The sequence below is a fragment of the Prorops nasuta genome, unplaced genomic scaffold (genome assembly GCF_024137725.1).
Source record: "Prorops nasuta isolate Cenicafe-Biocafe unplaced genomic scaffold, Cenicafe_Pnas_1.2 PNAS00045, whole genome shotgun sequence".
NCBI classification, from domain to species: Eukaryota; Metazoa; Arthropoda; class Insecta; order Hymenoptera; family Bethylidae; genus Prorops; species Prorops nasuta.
In genome coordinates, this window is record NW_027116842.1 from 826,925 (window position 1) to 845,589 (window position 18,665).

Sequence of the window (18,665 nt, forward strand, 5' to 3'; positions counted from 1 at the left end):
TGATTTTCCCTTTTGCATATAATGCAACTTGGTCCTATCGTTGTAGCAAAAGTATGTAGTCCTTGTTCAGTCTTTCGCGATTTGCAACCTAACTGTTCTTTGTTTGAGTGAGGACGTTTGTCAGAAATCTCCTCTTTCCTTTTTGACGCATTTTGTTCTAAAGTTAGTACTCGAAATGCTATTTCCGATATAAAAGTGTACAAATTTTCAAGTGTAGGCAATTCTGTCAGACTTAATGCTTTCTGCCATCTTGAACGAGTACTCGGAGGTAAAGCCCTTTCTAAAATTCGCACTAACAGATGTTCGTCTGGTTATATGCCTAATGACGGTAACATATTCACATGTTGCCTCATATCGTCTACTAATTTTGTTAAGCCTTTATGGGTACTCTTAGCTTGGAACGGTAAATCTAAAATCGCATCTAAATGATTCACGGTCAAAATTCGTTTCTTTTCGTACGAATCGATTAGCAATTTCCAGGCAAATTTGTAATTTTCAGCACTTACATTATACACAGAGATTGTATTCAAAGCTTTACCGCATAACGAATCTTATGGTACAGAAATTTCAGTAAGTCTGTAATGTTGTCGCGAGCGTCTATCATAGTAAGAAACGTATTTTTATATGATAGCCAACCTTCGAGTTGACCTTCGAACTTTGGTAACTCGGCAACCGGTAACTTGATGCGACGCATTCTATCAATTTGTATAGACGTTGCGTTAAGGTCTACTGGAGTTTGATCAGTTACAGGAGGTGTAATCATGGAACCTACTTTCGTGGCTAAATCGTAATACTTATCTTGCAAATCATCGAACTCGTTAATTCGCTCTTCTTCAGGTGCTAGTACACATAATTCTGTTTGTAGCTCTTCAAAATCATGGAATAGTTGCGTGATTCGCTGTAATCTCAATTTCAAGTTTTCTATTGAATATTTGTTTTCCGATATAGCTTTAATCAATACGGTTAATTGAGTTTTTAACGCTGTGCGTTTTTGGTGTATGTATTTTATACGATCCATCACTACTTGAAAATAAATCAAATCGGAATAACCGTAATGTACTAGTTGAATTTATGTTGCACTGATGTGAACGGTATCACTTCTCACAAGAGACTAAGTCGTACGCGTCACAGGCAGCTTGCCTGTTGTTTGTTTACATTGGGACGCTCCTTTACAGTCTTGCCGGCATACGCAATACCTATCCTACGAATTCAACGTTTCAAATTTTAACTTACATTACCACGATAATTCAATGTATTATAAAACGAATATCTTAATCACTTGCAAACAGATTATTGTTTAATGTCTTGTACTTATCTTTTATTCAACTGCTTATCCTCGGACGTGGTCACTGGTCTTGTACATCCCGGATTCGCTCAGTCACTCTTGTAGTCAAGACGCAGATATAATTCCCAACCAATCACATAAGATCACTTCACAGGAGGCACCAAAATATTTGTTTCGACATTTGTATTTAATTATTATTGGTGAGGTAACAGGGTTCGGTTGAGGGTAACTTTTTGATAATAAGAAACACTGTTGATATGGGAAAAAGCCCTTCGGCATAAAAAACCCAGTTTATTATGTAATGTTTATAATTGTATGTATTAGTCACAATTAATTTATTAAGTCGGCGCAGTGGCCAATGGAGAATCAATCTCGCTTTTTATCTATATTTGGCAAATATAGTCAATGGGATTTCTCCCGATTTTTGTTATAGATTGTTGTGTACATGATATTTGTATCATGCCGGAAAGTTGTCATTGATCTATCGATTTTTCGATCCCCTCATCACCTTCACTCTCTCTTAGCTCTACCGTCTCTCGAGAGATCCCGAACTCTCCCGAGCTTAGACGAGTCCGACTCTAGCGCTCATCTACAAAATACGTCATATTGACGAACTATTCATACACTATGGCATTACTTGAAAATCAATTTTGGAGTCATTCTGCTCTTCCAATGATGCAGCAAACTGCTCTATCTGATAAAACAGTAAGATTTTCAATAACAGAAAAAAATACAATTTCTTATAATAGCTATTTTAATTTATTACATATTTCTTGACTATATCTTAGTCCAATTCATATGTCGCGTCACCGAAAAGCTAGAACGACTTGAAAATTAATCTACCAGTAATGCCGTATTATTCTTCAGACTTTTAAACTAAATGGATGTTCTCGATGATCCCTTTAAAAATAGGCAGAAAATGAATTCCATTAGCATCAGAATCGGGAATGTAAGGCTTTAAAAGGTAATATTAATAATTGACGTAGTTCCGTGCGTGTGTGTATATGCGTGTACGACAATATGGATCGGCGGAGAAGTACAAGCTTCTTTTGTTTTTTGAAGGGGGACTGTCGATGAAAGTGAGAGTAAAGTAATTTTTCCGTTGAATCAAAGCCCTGATTTGTCAGTTCAAAATTGATTTATCTCAGCTAAGATGCTTTTCCGGACCTTATAGTATAGGACTTTTCGACTTAGTTTATGCTCAAGAATATGTGGTTAAAATTAAAAACATCATTGCTGTTATACCTTGATTAGTGATTTGTTTATAGAAATTAATTAACTTAAATACACAAACCATCATGTTATATAAATTAATTAATTCTATATATAAGAGATTTATAACATGTCTATTTCATTATTATAAATTACTGTGAATATACTGTACTTATTTCCAAAATGGATTTGTGGACCTAAATAACTAATTGTTAAAACAATATTCATTTAATTGTTTTCATAGATTAAAATGATTTAAAATAAGAGGAACAATTTTTTTTTAAATAAAACTATGGAGCTGATAAATTTTTTTTATAATATTCCTCTATTTGGTATTACAAAATGGTCTTTCTAGTAGTATCTCAATATATGTTTGCTAAATTGCTATATGAAAACGGCTTGTTAAGTCATATTTTGTATACCTCTTCTTATAGTATTTTCGTTTCATTAAGAAGACTTAATAATTTTAAGCAGGTAGCTCTGTTATATTGCTTTTTCGTACACGTTCGGGGGAAACATCTATTTCATTTATCTCCAATGCAGCGTTGCTAATCTTTAACAGGCTTTCAATTTATTGTACTTTTTTGTAAATGCAAGATGTTTATGTACAGAAATGCGTTGGGAAATGTTTCAAATTATTTATAGTTTTTATAATATCAAACAATATATTGCTTATATCAAGGGAAGAAAGTGATCAAACTTCGCATCTTGTCGGCAATGATCGCTTAATTTCCTTAGTTAACATATCATTTTCCATAGTATTTTAAGAGAAATTGAAGGTTTTCATGGATGTTTTAGGGAATGAAAGTAATATTTTGTCGACTTAGCGAAGGGAAAGTAAAATATTCTCATCCTGCAGAAACATACATAGAAAACTGCACTTACACTCATTTATTGTCAAAAATAGTGTGCTCATTACGGAGAGAGCTCAATTTTGACGAAGTTTGAATGTTTCAGTTATATCAATATCCTTCGCATCCGACTCGAACATTTAATCTCGCTTCATGTATCGCAATTCCACACTTTCTCTAAAATTGCTCATTTGTTCCCCTAGATTAATAATGTACTATTACTCTATAATCTCCGTATTATGGTTTCCCTTTAGCAATGACCAACTGTTGTATATGTAAGATTAATTATAATTTTGGTAAATAGACATCAATCGCAAGAAATTTGTCTTCTTCCTTAATTGAAATTTTTTTTTATTTTAAGCTTGACAGCGAGTGCAGGAGCTAGCCCCGTCGAGGAACAATATCAGAAGTATATTACAGTAATAATCAAAAGAAGAATTCATCCAGAATTTAATTTTATTATTCCTACAACTTGAAATTTGATAAACGGCACTAAGCAATTTTCATCCTCGCAAATAAAATTCAACTGCATTGCTTCCGAAAGACAGATTTTAACCATTTGTCGGCATCATAGAATGGTAGAAGGTGAATCCGATTCCAAACACAACAATAGTAAGTTATATTTGTAAATTATTGCTATTCAATCATGATTTGTATGATCAATTTTATTGCGTAATATAATTTATAGTCGGCTCGTGATGTTAAAAACTTAAATGATTTAATTAGCAATTAAAAGCCTAATAGGATTTATATTACACGAAATTTAATCAATTATGTCCGGATCACCATAACCTTTTTGCTGATGAAAAATTAAATCGAACGCTAATGATTACATAATTTAATTCTGCTATCTAGGACAAGTTTTAATTTTATTCGACAATATTATTGCGCAATAATATTGGCAATACAGGGAACACTTTAGATATTAACAATCCTCTGCTTTTTTCAGAGTGTGATGTAAAAGACCAGTGTCCTAACGGCTGCGGCTCAAAAGACCTAGAACTTGCTCGTAAGTACTCTTTTACCAAATAAGGTAAAGTTCATCGTTTTACTGAAATTTAGAACCAAACAATTTTTTTTTTACATTTAACCTGCCAGAATTTTTGCATTACGCAGTGGCCTGTTTTCAAAGCATTGTGGCCTTTTAAATAAACTAATTTAGGTTTATCTAATGCTATTATAGTGACTTCCTGGCAAACAATAGGTATTTTAAACAAGTAAAGAAAATTTTCTTCAATACATCATAGCAAGTAATCTCCGATACATCGAATTACAATTCATCATATTCTGTACAAACTTTTCCATACATGAAAGGGTAATAATAATATAGGATACCCTGAAAGTATATCAAGGGTTTAATTTGAATCACATAACCTACCCCCCCCCCCCCCTTAACCCCCATCCCCGACCTCATCTCATATATAAATATCCTATAAGTAATTTTACTTTACGCTTAAAAATACTCATTTTTCTGTTAATCAAAACTAGTTGAAACTCATATTTCGAAGGTTTTCAAATTTGCCGATCATGAAATCGTCCTCACATTTTCATAATGCTTTTTCGAAATAATGGATCCAATATGGCAGTTCATGATTTTGTGAACTTTTTGTCAATTTCTTTGTCTCTCTCTCCTATGAAAATTGATATAAAGAATTTTCTCAAAGTTGAAATTTAGATGAATTTCAAATTATATCTTACATTTATTTTTCATAAGAAAAGATATGCAAAACCAATCTAAATTGCTGTTATCAGGCATATTCATAGTTGCTCCTTTAAGGGGATACATTGAGGAGTATAAAAGAACATTCAAATTATCTTCTACAATTTTAGAAATTTGAATATTTTCATAGGGACAAAATTAGCTTGTATTGATTTGCTTCATAGATGTAAAGACTTGTTTTTTGGATTAAAAAAGTTTGGATTTAAATAATTATATTTTATTTTCCATCAATAATTTAGAAACATGGGGCCTTTATGACGCATAGTGATGCAAATGGACATGTTTGCGGTTCAAATTCTCCCGATAATTCAAAAATCTACGAATGCCGCCGATTTCTTTTTTGTTTTAGTATTCATAAAATAATATATTTTTGCAGATCACTGCAAAAATGAAGCTTACATTTCTGGTACATTGCTTACAGCGTATTGAAAAAGCAGATACCTGTTACATATCATATAGGGTGTCCTAACAGTTTTGATACGCATTACTATCTAGAAAACTGAGCGTTTAAAAAAAGAATTAAATGCGTAAGTTGCAGTACTTACAAAGCTCCATTATGTGGTACACTGTTCAAAATTGAATCATGTACATGTACGGATTGTTTTTATCTATTTGAGATGGACATTAGAGTGGGCCGAAAATACACAAATTTTTATATTTAAGGTTTAATAGTGTGAAAAAGTTACCTTTGAAAAAAAAAATTAAATTCGATAATATTTTATCCTTGTGCATATAGGTCAATGTTTTGTGTTTTTTAAATTCATATATTAAACTCTATTTGTATCTAACACCATGGTCCGTAGGCGGCCAGTGATGCCAGAAGCAAGCCCTCAGCAACGCAAACGAAGTTAGCTGTTAGCCAGCAGCAGTATAGAAAATTTGAAGGGAAGGGGTACAAACACAGCTATATCTGATCAACAAAAGTGTGATTTGGACTTCGGGTAGCTTCGGCTTTAGAAGAAGAGCAACTATCGCTAACCAACACGACTTAACAGTTCACCAATCGTAGCACGTACACTCTTCCACCGTTACGTACGTGTATCGGTCTCCTTTGACAAGCTTCGGTAGGTGTCGACAGCGAGAAGGAACAATGTTGAATCTTAGACCTCTCTGCCTCTCTGTTTCTCTTAAATGCTGCATTTACCCAAAAACTTGAAACAAATCAAAATCCTTTTCCTAAATTAGTTTTTAATTCTTATAAAATGTTTATATGTAACCATTAATTAATTACATTTGGTAATAAATACGAAAAATGCGTTCTTATTATACCAAATAATGAGTTGAAAGGTATAACAAATTTAATGTTTTTATATTAATCTGCTAACAAATGCATTTTTTTTTATTTATTATTGAGTCCAATAAGTTAATGGTTATTAAGTAAAAAATTCCTTGTAATGAAAAAAATTTTTTAAATTTTAAACTTCGCTAAGACTGAAACTGGAGCCTGCCGAGTGACAAACGGCAGCCTTATCACCTACCCTATAGCGCTCATTTAGTGTCCCAAAAACAAAACGGCCTTTCAAAGAATTATTACAATTGCTTATAAACTCGTCATAAACCATCAAAAATTAGTTGCATTATTAAATACATTTATTTTCACAGCATTATTGCACTAAATTTATTATCTATTTAATTTGAAGCATACACATTTTGCATGAAGATACGATAGTTTAAGGGTATTCACGCAGTACTCTAAATACAAAACTATATATTCATATGCTCAACTATGATAAAGTATTCGATTACACGCGTAACATATATTATAATAATACTTAATTAATTTATGACAATAGAGCATATGAATAGTTTTGTATTTGGAGTACTGCGTGAATACTCTTAAACTATCGTATCTTCATGCAAAATGTGTATGCTTCAAGTTAAATAGCTAATAAATTTAGTGCAATAATGCTGTGAAAATAAATGTATTTAATAATGCAACTAATTCTTGATGGTTTATGACGAGTTTATAAGCAATTGTAATAATTCTTTAAAAGGCCGTTTTGCTTTTGGGACACTAAATGAGCGCTATAGCGTAGGTGATAAGGCTGCCGTTTGTCACTCGGCAGGCTCCAGTTCCAGTCTTAGAAAAGTTTAAAATTTTTTCTATTTTTTTCATTACCAGGAATTTTTTACTTAATAACCATTAACTTATTGGACTCAACAATAAATAAAAACATACATTTGTTAGCAGATTAATATAAAAACATTGAATTTATTATACCTCAACTCATTATTTGGTATAATAAGAACGCATTTTTCGTATTTATTACCAAATGCAATTAATTCATGGTTACATATAAGCATTTTATAAGAATTAAAAACTAATTTAGGAAAAGGATTTTAATTTCCTTCGAGTTTTTAGGTAAACGCAGCATCACTTTACACGGATGATACATAAAAATGTGTTGGTTAACGGTAGTCGCTCTTCTTCTAAAGCCGAAGTTACCCGAAGTCCAAATTACACCTATGCTGACGAGGCATAGCTGTGTTTGTATAACTTCCCTTCAAATTTTTCATATTTCTACTGGCTAACGGCTAAATTCATTTTCGTTGATGTGGGCTTGATTCTGGTATCACTGCGTAGGGCTTTCATGAGGATTCGTTGAACTTTTTTATATCTGTTTAGATGTGGGTATACTTTAGTTCAGAAAATCATCACTAAAGTGCGACGAACATGATATTAAATACGGATAGTTTCGAAGTCATTAATGACTATTTTTCCTATCTGTGTATAGGCTGGTATCATTGCTTTATATATTCCACATTACTTTAGCTTAGAATGAAGAGAGTTGTTGATGTATCTATTTTGCAAATATAATAGAAAGCAAAGCAAAATATTTGGTTGGCATCACCTTTTGTTTAAAAAAATTTAATTAATTAATTAGGTTTTTTCAACAAAAAGTAATGCCAATTAAATATATTTTGTTGCTTTCTATTATAATTCCAAAATAGGTATTGTTTGAGATCGCGGGGAGCAGCGGGGAGGCGAATAGTACGGGGGGTTCCTAGACTTTCTCACGCGTGCTGGCTATCTCTGTATCTTTCTATCAACGCAGTCATTGCGCTCCGCGCCATTAGATAGCTTGCGCGTGCGTTCATCTTTTCGCGCGCGAGTTGAGACTCCGCATATATTTAGGATGCACCGGTGCATCCGTCTTCACTGCAACGTCACGGTTATCACCGTCTCTACTACTGGATTTCGTCCATATCAGCTACCTACAGGAGCAACACCAGTACACCACCTCCTCCGTCTCCCTCCACATAGGTATAATCAAACGAGTGGAGTTTTTAAGCATCACCAATGATACCCCGCATTCTAGTCTAAGAGCTGGCTACTTGTCGAGCAACGTGCCTCGGTTCGTGGAATATTTAACATGGGAAAGGTTCGATCGACATCTAAAAAGCAAAAGCCCGACCGTCAGAAGGCGCGCAGAAGATGTATACGTGGGCGGGCGTTCAAACATGTAAATTTTCCGACAAAAAAAACTGACGATTGGCGTGACTGAAAATTTACAGAAATATTGAGGAACATGTGGAAAAGCAAGGAAAAAATTGTCAGAAGGCTAAGTGAAAGATAAAGGGTTGTCAAAAGCTGCAAAAGTTGCGAAAAATGTCGGAAAATTTACATGTTAAGCGGCACTTCTGACAAATTGTATTTTTATTGTTTACATATTTAATAAACTGTGTGAAAATTGTCAGAGGGCAAAGTGAAAGAGACAGTGAGAAAGTCGTCGGACTCGAAGAACGAGAGCGTATTTGGACGTGCGGCGCAGCGCCCAGCAGACTGATAGCTTTTCTTATGATTTTCACGCCGTACATTTTTTCTGGCACTTCTGACAATTTGGATTTTTATTATGTACGTGTTGAAAAAGTTGTGTGCAAATTGTCAGAGGACAAACTGGAAGAGATTTATAAAAATTAAAGTGCAAAGTGTGATAGCATATTTCGACGTGCGGCGCCGCGTTTAGTAAGAAGATAGCTTTTCTCTTGATTTTTGCGCCGTATAATTTTTATTGCAATTATAATTTCTTGGAATGTTTATAATAATATTTCTAAACAAAATAAAAATAAATTTTTTAATATTCGATTTATAAATGTACATAATATATGAAAAAAAAAATTATAACGGGACTGCCCGCATAAATAAATTCAGTTTTAGAAAGATCTTGATGGTGATTTGAACGATATTTGTAAGATCTTTGAAAGATCTTACATTCGTATTTCATGAAGTCTTGCTCTCGTCCATTAACAAGACAAATTGTAAGCTCTTTCTAAGATCTTTAAAATATCTTTCAAATACAAAAATGGCGTTTTAGATTTTCAACGATGGTAATCAATATAATTTCAAAGACAATTTCCAAGATGGTTTCCAAGATGGTTTCAAAGATATTTTCAAAGATGTTTTCCAAGACGGTTTCTAAGATAATTTCCAAGATGGTTTCCAATATGATTTCGAAGATAGTTTCTAAGACGGTTTCAAAGATTTTTTGGTAAAATTTGTAATTGGTAACCCGAGTAGACAGTGAATATAGAGTATTCGATTCAATTGCCGATACTATAGATGCATTTTAAAAAATGCAAAAAATGGATTATATTAACTTAATTAATTAATTTATTTATTTACCTTAATATTGTGACATGGCCAATTCTATGCGTATTGGTGTAATCACAAAACATAATTATAAAGAACTCTCGCACACTCTCGGATATACCATCCCGAGTTAATACCGTAAATCACATTAATATTCAATAATTATGATATTTTGCCCTCTGTCACTTGCAATTTTATGAGCATGTTAGAATGAGATTTTACAGCTCAAGGTCAAAGGAAGCTCCAGAATCACCTTGGAATTCCACCACAATTAAAGGTTAGAGATCTCATTTATTCATCCACTTCCGTTTCATGTCCATAACGGCATATGTTATTTTATTTTATATTAAATTACGCTTTGTAGCTTCATTTTTGTAAAGTATTTGCTCTGTAAATTAAACTCTCTGTACGGCGTGTCGACTTGAGTGGGGGCCTTGCCTCTCCTCCTTCTCCTCCATCACCAACCCAGGGGATGACTACGTCATCGGAAAACTCATCGGAGGAAATACCGCAATTTTGTCTTCTTACTACCGACCAACGAGGGATTTCAGCCCGTATAAGGACAACACCTGGACTTGAGAAGATATACCGAGGTCATGGTGCAAGAGGAGCTACATCCAAGTAATAATAGAGCTATCGTGTAGTCCTCCAAATTCGAGGATTAATTACATCAGAATGGGCTATCGTCACTTGCTCATACTCTCCTACGGCTTTTATCCATCGCTGGTTCGCGAACGGCGACAGTCTAAACCTCACACTACCGCTGGAGCTGACGAAAATATTTAGAATGGTTCAGGACAAGACTTACTCCTGGTGACAGAAAGAAGTGAAAACAAGCTATCGACCAGGATCACCTAATATCGTGGATCCTCGTGATTATTCGGAAGTACGATCGATATCCGAACCTTTTAATCAGTAGGTGGGGATGATCGAAAATTACCGAAAGCACTGTTTTGCTAGAGACACTCTTAGTCTAACTTTTACGAGAGAGACACTCATAGTCTAGCCTTTAGAGGAGTAACACTCGTATTCTAAGCCTTACATAAGGCACATTCGAAACCTAGTGTTGATGGGAGCCTGACGTGAGCTCTGGAGCATCCTGGACCGAACCTACTACCGTTCTTTTGAGGCCTTCTGGACATCTTTTAACTGTTGTTTTCCTACCGCTTCCTCTATCCGAGAGGAAGAATTAGACTACCGAAAAGACGAGAGTTTGCGGATTAGTGAGTGCCTTATTCAGGTCGACCATGCCAGAGCTTCACTAATTTCCTTGTACATATGGTTTTATTTTATTCCGCTATATAAATCCTCGAGATTTTGCTTTCTTATGATCGCGGCCGAATATTATACGGTGATATGTTGAGTTAAGTTAATATATAGAATATTGGGATTTAACTGGGGAAAATTAATCACATTTTCTTACAGTTAAGTATCGTTTGGCGGTGTCGCGCACATCGAGGCCTGCCTCTTGTAGGCTCGATATAATTTTCGTATCTTTTGTAGAGTTTTCCGGGGTAAAATAGCCCGTGTTTTCGTGAGTAGATGAGCTAAGATTGAGTGTCGCCGGACATCAACTCTATTTCCAGTTCACTTGCCGTTTTTGAAGAATAAAGTCTCCGCTTTCGAGGCGTTTGAGATCAGTAGAGTTTTGTTTTAGTTAATATTTGATTTAAAGAATCAACGATATCGATATTGAGCCATGATCATGAGAACTTTCATGATCATTCATTTAGAGTTTATTGTATCTTTTTGGATTATCTTCATATTAGGGTTTATTGCGTTTCCGAATTAAGTTGTAGTATTTTGGCGTTCTCTTTGATGTATTTGTAGAGCTTTATGTTAGAGAATTACTAGGAAAATTATCTATACCGTGGCGGGCCTAATTTGTACTTATTTTCGACTTTCTAGGCCTTGTTAATTGAACCTGAGGTATTCTCAATAGTTGTAAATCCTAGGAGTTTTGTGAATAAATCTACGGATTTTTCTTATGTAAATCTTGCCTTTTCTTTTGTCGGATTTTGTATCGCGTTTCAGAGATTCTATTATCGATATTAGCGAATACCTCTCCTAACCTTGCCCCTCTCCATTATCCAGTTAGGGACAGAGCTAGCCCAGCACTTTGGGGAATTTTGTTGTCGATTAGTAGATTTTTCGTAGAGAATTCAGTCATAGAGAAAACTGGTTACGTGGACCTGGTGCCCAACTTATCGTTTATAGCGTTATAGATTTTAGAGTATTCGAATACAGTCGTGTAGTTTATCGCGCATTAATTTTAGTAGTATCGTATCGTCGCCAGAAACCGTTTATAGAGTATCCCTTATTTTGCTCTACGCGGCAAGTTTTATCACGAGATTTTTGCCGCGTAAAAAAATATTACCTATTATAATTATAGACTAACAATTATCAATTAATTTTACAGCATGAAAATTTTTTTCCGCAGTGGGACTCGAACCTGGAACCCGATGTCAGTCTCACGTGCAGCGGTCCGACGTTTAGTCCACTCAACTAACCTAAAAGTTGTTGTACATAACTTCGTTTATTTAACTTAAAATATACGACATATTTGTCTATTGTTTCTATACATGCGAAAATAGTTATCGATAGAAATCGAAATTTAACCGAGTGGACCAAATGTAGGACTGCTGCACGTGAAACTGACATCGGTTCCAGGTTCGAGTTCCACTGCGGAAAAAAATTGTCATGCTGTAAAATTAATTGATAACTGTTAGTCTATAATTATAATAGGTAATATATTAAAGTAAATAAATAAATAAATTAATTAATTAATTACAATCCATTTTTTGCATTTTTTAAAATGCATCTATAGTATCGGCAATTGAATCGAATACTCTATATTCACTGTCTACTCGGGTTACCAATTACAAATTTTACCAAAAAATCTTTGAAACCGTCTTGGAAACTATCTTTGAAATCATATTGGAAACCATCTTGGAAAACATCTTTGAAAACATCTTTGAAAATATCTTTGAAAATATCTTTGAAACCGTCTTGGAAACCATCTTTGAAATTATCTTTGAAATCATATTAATTACCATCTTCGAAAATCCAAAACGCCATTTTTTTATTAGAAAGATATTTTAAAGATCTTAGAAAGAGCTTACAATTTGTCTTGTTAATGGACAAGAGCAAGACTTCATAACATACGAATGTAAAGCCCATGGCACACGATGCTGGTTTCGGTGCTTGATTACATGCTGGATATTGCGTGCGGGATTTCATGATAGGAAATTAAGTGTCAGCATAGCTGGGTTGGATTCATACGATGCTTGTTTTTTCGCTGGTTATACAGACTATTAGCTTCTTCGCATTTTGTCCAATTGCGATTTTCAAAACTCCAAAGCCTTTAAGCGGTTTAAATTTTGTAAATAAAACTAAAACAATGGAAGATGATGTCGTAGCTAACATAATAATACGTCGAAGATTAAGTGTTGTTGCACTTCTATCTGTAATTAAACAGAAATAAGAAAGTGCGAAGAGGCATGAAAGACGCCTTTGGAGTCGACAATGGTTGTTAAGACGAGATATGTGCTATAACAGTGTTCTTACTATGCTGTTTGACGAGTTGAAGTAAATTGAGATATAAAGGATTTCCCAAAATATGTATGAAATACCGAATGCTTCTCCATTTATTCTGTATATTTAAAAAAAAACATACATTCCATGAAGCTTTCACCACCCTCTCATCTGTATCGAATGGTCTATTCTTTTCCCTATTGTAATTAACAATTTGAAGGTCAATTGAAAATCAAGTTCATTTTCCAAAGTTAAGCAAATAGGCTCTTTCTCATATACTATACAACTTCAATCAAATCAGAAAAAAAGAACGTTCCACTACATGAATAGAATACTTCTTTTAATTCTACAACAAAACGTATCTTCTAAGTTTATTCAATAATAAATACATCAGTCCGTATTATTTCTGTTAAGTAAAATGATGTTTTTAAAAGAAGGTACATGTGAACTCGACGTGAAAGGACTCTAAAAAAGTTAATTAATACAATGTTTAAAAAATGCCTCATTTTATAGATTCCTGACAACTACATATATGTAACAGTTTCGTGGAAGTATTCCTTTTTGTATGCAATGGAAAAGAAAATATCCTCTGGTAACAAAATTTTGGAGCACCCTCTATAGCATTATACTCATTTTTAAAAAATAATTTCTTGAAGTTTATATAATATTGTAGCGGAGCAGCTTCGGAAGATAGGGTAGAAATCGCGGGTATGGATGAATGAGTGTGAAAGTAGTGATAAGTTGAATGAGTGTGGGGGATAAAGGAATGTAAAGGAATGAGACATATAGTAGGTGTTGTCAAGGGATGTTTGGGGTGAGAAAAGAACATCGGTATGAATATGAACTAAGGCAGAGCAGCAATTACAGTCTTACCGAGTAGACGTGTTTCTAAGAATCTCTAAAAACCGACAAATAGCAAATATAATAAAGAATAGTAGTTTGTGTTTGGTCCTATTAAACGTTTTTGAGTTCAAAGTATTAATAAGTGTTGTTTATTTCGCGCGCGGGTTACGGGAAACGTAACAATATGTTCCTTATTAGTATTTCATACATGTGTATTTTATTTTAGACCTGAAGATCCTGCATCATTTAAAAATTATACAAGAATGGCAGGGGAGTTTATGAATGATTTATTAATGCTAATTGCTCCAAGAATACAAAAAAGACACAGTCATGAGGCAGGCTATATCATGTGAGATGAGACTAAGCGCTACTCTTAGATTCTTAGCAACTGGTCATTCATTTAAGGATCTTGCATTTTCTACGCGAATTGCGCACAATACTCTGTCTCAAATTATACCGGAAACATTAGAGCCTATTGTAACAAAGCTAGAAGAACAGCAAGTTATTCAATTTCCAAAGAAATCAGAAGACTGGCTAAACATAGCCAATAAATTCATGAATTTGTGGCATTTTCCTAATTGTATCGGAGCATGCGATGGAAAAAATATTGCTTTTCATCCGCCACGATCTGAAGGATCAAAACTCCGTAATTATAAAGTAACGGACAGTTTAGTGTTACTAGCTCTTGTAGATGCAGAGTACAAATTCATATTTGTAGATGTTGGCAAAAATGGCCGTTGTCACGACTCTTCTGTTTTTCTTGAGAGCTCCTTAGGAAAAAGTCTTAAAGAAAATAAATTAAATTTACCTGAGCCGAGTGCTCTGCCTGGTTCTGATTATAAAATGCCAAATGTGATAATAGCAGATGACGCATTTGCTCTACATCCAAACCTAATGAAACCTTACCCAGAACGAGGTTTGACACAAGAATAGAAGATATTTAATTACAGATTGAGTAGAGCAAGAAGAGTGGTAGAAAATGTATTCGGCATACTTACTAACAGATTTAGAGTTCTCCTTAATCCAATAAATCTTTCTGTCAATAAAGTAGAATTAATATCATACGCTTGCATACTTTTACATAATTATCTGATAAGAAAAAACATAGTAACATATATTCCCTCAGAGTTTAGAAGAGAAAATATTGAAATAATAAATTCTGGAACCTCTATTAGTCGACAAGGCCCAAATCATACTTCTACTGAATCAAGAAACATCAGAGATATGTTCTGTACGTATTTTAATTCATGCGGAGCAGTTCCTTGGCAATACGACGCAATAAACAGGGGAACCCGTTAAATGATCACTGTACTGATAAATATTATGCTCTTTATTATTTATAAAACAATATATTACATACTACAAAACTATTCTTTGTTATACAAAATTGAATAAAATATAATAATACACTATAATTCAGCTCAATAAAATTAGTAAGCATAACAAAACAGAATACTTATTTTATTATGATAATAATTAAGATGAAATTATATAATTGTGGTCATTCAAAACTATTATTCATAAAATATAATACTTATAAAAAAGAAACGTTCATTTTTACACAAGCAAAAAAAGAGTACTTAATATATTTCATTTTAAAAATCTTCAGTCTTTGCATTCATAGCAATTCCTACTAGTTTATTTATTATTTCATACTTTAGCTTTTCGTTGTTAAAACTATTTAAGATTGACCCTATAAAAGCCATACACGTATCCACAGGATTATTTACATAGATAAAGATGAGTTACTTTTGTGCACATCCATGGATTTCACAATAATTGGTGCCTTTAGTGATTCAGTTTTTGCCATTATTGTATCAGTATAATTATCTTCATTATTAGAAGTTGCTTTACGTTTCCTTTTATTTTTGTTGTTTATTTCTGAAGTTGATATAGATAATGCAGGACTTGAGGAATGTGATGCATGTGCTGTAGTTATTATAGGCTCTATCATTGATGAAAGTGGCCTATTACTTAACTCTGATGAACTTTCTGATGACTTGTCAAAATGAAAATCTAAATCAGTTGCAGCAGATACATAAATAGGATCATCGACAAGATACTCCTCTATCCACTTTTCTCCAGTATCATCATTTACTGAATGATGATGTGGACCTTTTGATACAAGTTGAAGCTACAATCGTAGATAAAATATAAACATGTGGGTAAAGTAATTATAATGTATTGTAATATTAAAACCGTATTATATAGATTTGCCGATTATAATTTACTCCATTTACTATTGTATGTGCCTTCGTGCTCGATACCATAGAATTTCTGCTTTTTCTAGGAATAAAATAGTCTTCCAAATATTTCAAATAGTTGTAATACCATAAGCTTGGCTTATGCACCTTCGATTAAAACATTATGTATATTTATAAACATAAATAATAAAAGAAAAACTCTGTAGGTTAGATTGTAATACTTACATTTTCAGCATCTGTTCCAGACTTTAAAGATTCTCTTACTTTACTATTTTCAATATTAAACTGATTTCGAAGATTATGAAATTTATTAGAACACTCCATTTCACTTGTACTTGGTCTGATAGTAGAAACATTAATACTTATTTTCTTTAAAGCTTCATGCCTCAAATGCTTATTATTATAATTTGGATTTTTAATAGCATATAAACACGGCTCTTCTTTATAAGATTCTATTAGAGCTGTTACTGCTTCCTGAGTCCATTTTCTTTTTTCTTTACTCATAGTTGCAATAATCTAATATAATACTTAATTTTAATTATAGCTACTGTATATCATCAGTCACATATCACAAACAACACACACACACACACACACTCATATATATATATATTATATCTTCAATTTTGAAAGTCGTGTTTTGATTGGTTATAGCAATCAATCAGTACAGAATCCAGTTTAGAAAATAGCACCCGTTCTATTCAGAATCCATCATGAAAACAGACAGTGAAGCCAGTAGATGACGTCATTTTCAGACTTCAAAATCAGCTAACTAGCCATCACAGAAGCCAAGAAGCAGTCCAGCACTAAAACCAGCATCGTGTGCCATGTGCTTAAGATCTTTCAAAGATCTTACAAATATCGTTCAAATCACTATCAAGATCTTTCTAAGACTGAATTTTTTTATGCGGGCAGTCCCATTATAATTTTTTTTTTCATATATTATGTACATTTATAAATCGAATATTACAAAATTTATTTTTATTTTGTCTATAAATATTATTATAAACATTCCAAGAAATTATAATTGCAATAAAAATTATACGGCGCAAAAATCAAGAGAAAAGCTATCTTCTTACTAAACGCGGCGCCGCACGTCGAAATATGCTATCACACTTTGCACTTTAATTTTTATAAATCTCTTCCAGTTTGTCCTCTGACAATTTGCACACAACTTTTTCAACACGTACACAATAAAAATCCAAATTGTCAGAAGTGCCAGAAAAAATGTACGGCGTGAAAATCATAAGAAAAGCTACCAGTCTGCTGGGCGCTGCGCCGCACGGCCAAATACGCTCTCGTTCTTCGAGTCCGACGACTTTCTCACTGTCTCTTTCACTTTGCCCTCTGACAATTTTCACACAGTTTATTAAATATGTAAACAATAAAAATACAATTTGTCAGAAGTGCCGCTTAACATGTAAATTTTCCGACATTTTTCGCAAATTTTGCAGCTTTTGACAACCCTTTATCTTCCACTTAGCCTTCTGATAATTTTTTCTTTGCTTTTCCACGTGTTCCTCAATATTTCTGTAAATTTTCAGTCATGCCAATCGTCAGTTTTTTTTGTCGGAAAATTTACATGATTGACCGCCCGCCCACGCATACATCTTCCTGCACGCCTTCTGACGGTCGGGCTTTTGCTTTTTGGATGTCAATCGAACCTTCTCCATGTAAAATATTCCATGGACCGAGGCACGTTGCTCGACATGTAACCAGCTCTCCGTCTATTCTGCTCCGCGAGGCCTCTCCCGTTGGCATCCTTCTCCTCACAGAATGTGGAAAACTCTCTCCTGGATACCTCTCCTACCTATCTCGTATTGACTCTGGGGACACTTCCAAGGCAGTACCCCTTATGTGTGGGCCCTAGCCCTTAAAATTCCATATAGATTTTTGTGTGACGCCTAGTAAATTTTGTAAATACTAGCCAATTTTGCTGAAAAAAAATGTCGTAGATAATTTACCATTGGGAGATATAAATTTACAATTTTCTTAAAATGGTTATAAATAATTTAATTCTTTAATTTTGTAGCTTGTAATGAAGTTCCCCATTACACATGCAAGATAACGAATAAAGGATGTAAAAGCTACCAAACAGTGGGTATTATTGATCCCTACGTTACCGACTCGTGAGATAGGTTCACGAGTGTATTATAATTAATGTCAAGGATGGATTCCGTTGACTAACAGAGGCCCGGATGAAAAGACCGGCGCTCCACGAAGCGATGTCCAAATTGTCCTAAGAAGTAAGGTAGGCCAATGCCAAGCAACTTAGGCAACCTGAGATAAGGAAAAGCGGTCTCGGGAAATCCTAAAAAGAATGGCTATTTCTATTAGTCCCCAAGAGGGGGGGAAATAGAACATGCAGTCTGGCTTGAAGGCTGATTACGCGATTCAAGTAGGCTGCGCGAATGTCGTGCAATGA

General features: G+C 34.0%; 2 protein-coding genes across 2 annotated transcripts in view; both read left to right on the forward strand.

The window, feature by feature from the left end:
- Positions 1–18,665, forward strand: part of LOC136784022 (synaptic vesicle glycoprotein 2B-like) — a 162,711-nt gene that overhangs the window by 61,318 nt on the left and 82,728 nt on the right. Inside the window, exons 2-3 of the mRNA XM_066744475.1 lie at positions 3,710–3,960; positions 4,298–4,357. The gene's annotated coding sequence lies outside the window, so the exon portion shown is untranslated. The remainder of the gene's footprint in view (positions 1–3,709; positions 3,961–4,297; positions 4,358–18,665) is intronic.
- Positions 14,367–14,969, forward strand: LOC136784031 (putative nuclease HARBI1). Its single transcript, XM_066744484.1, has one exon. The coding sequence runs from the start codon at positions 14,367–14,369 to the stop codon at positions 14,967–14,969; it is 603 nt and encodes a 200-aa protein (XP_066600581.1).

What these genes read in the sequence shown, in the direction of transcription:
- LOC136784031 (XM_066744484.1), top strand. Translation starts at nt 14,367, where the DNA reads ATGAGGCAGGCTATATCATGTGAGATGAGACTAAGCGCTACTCTTAGA.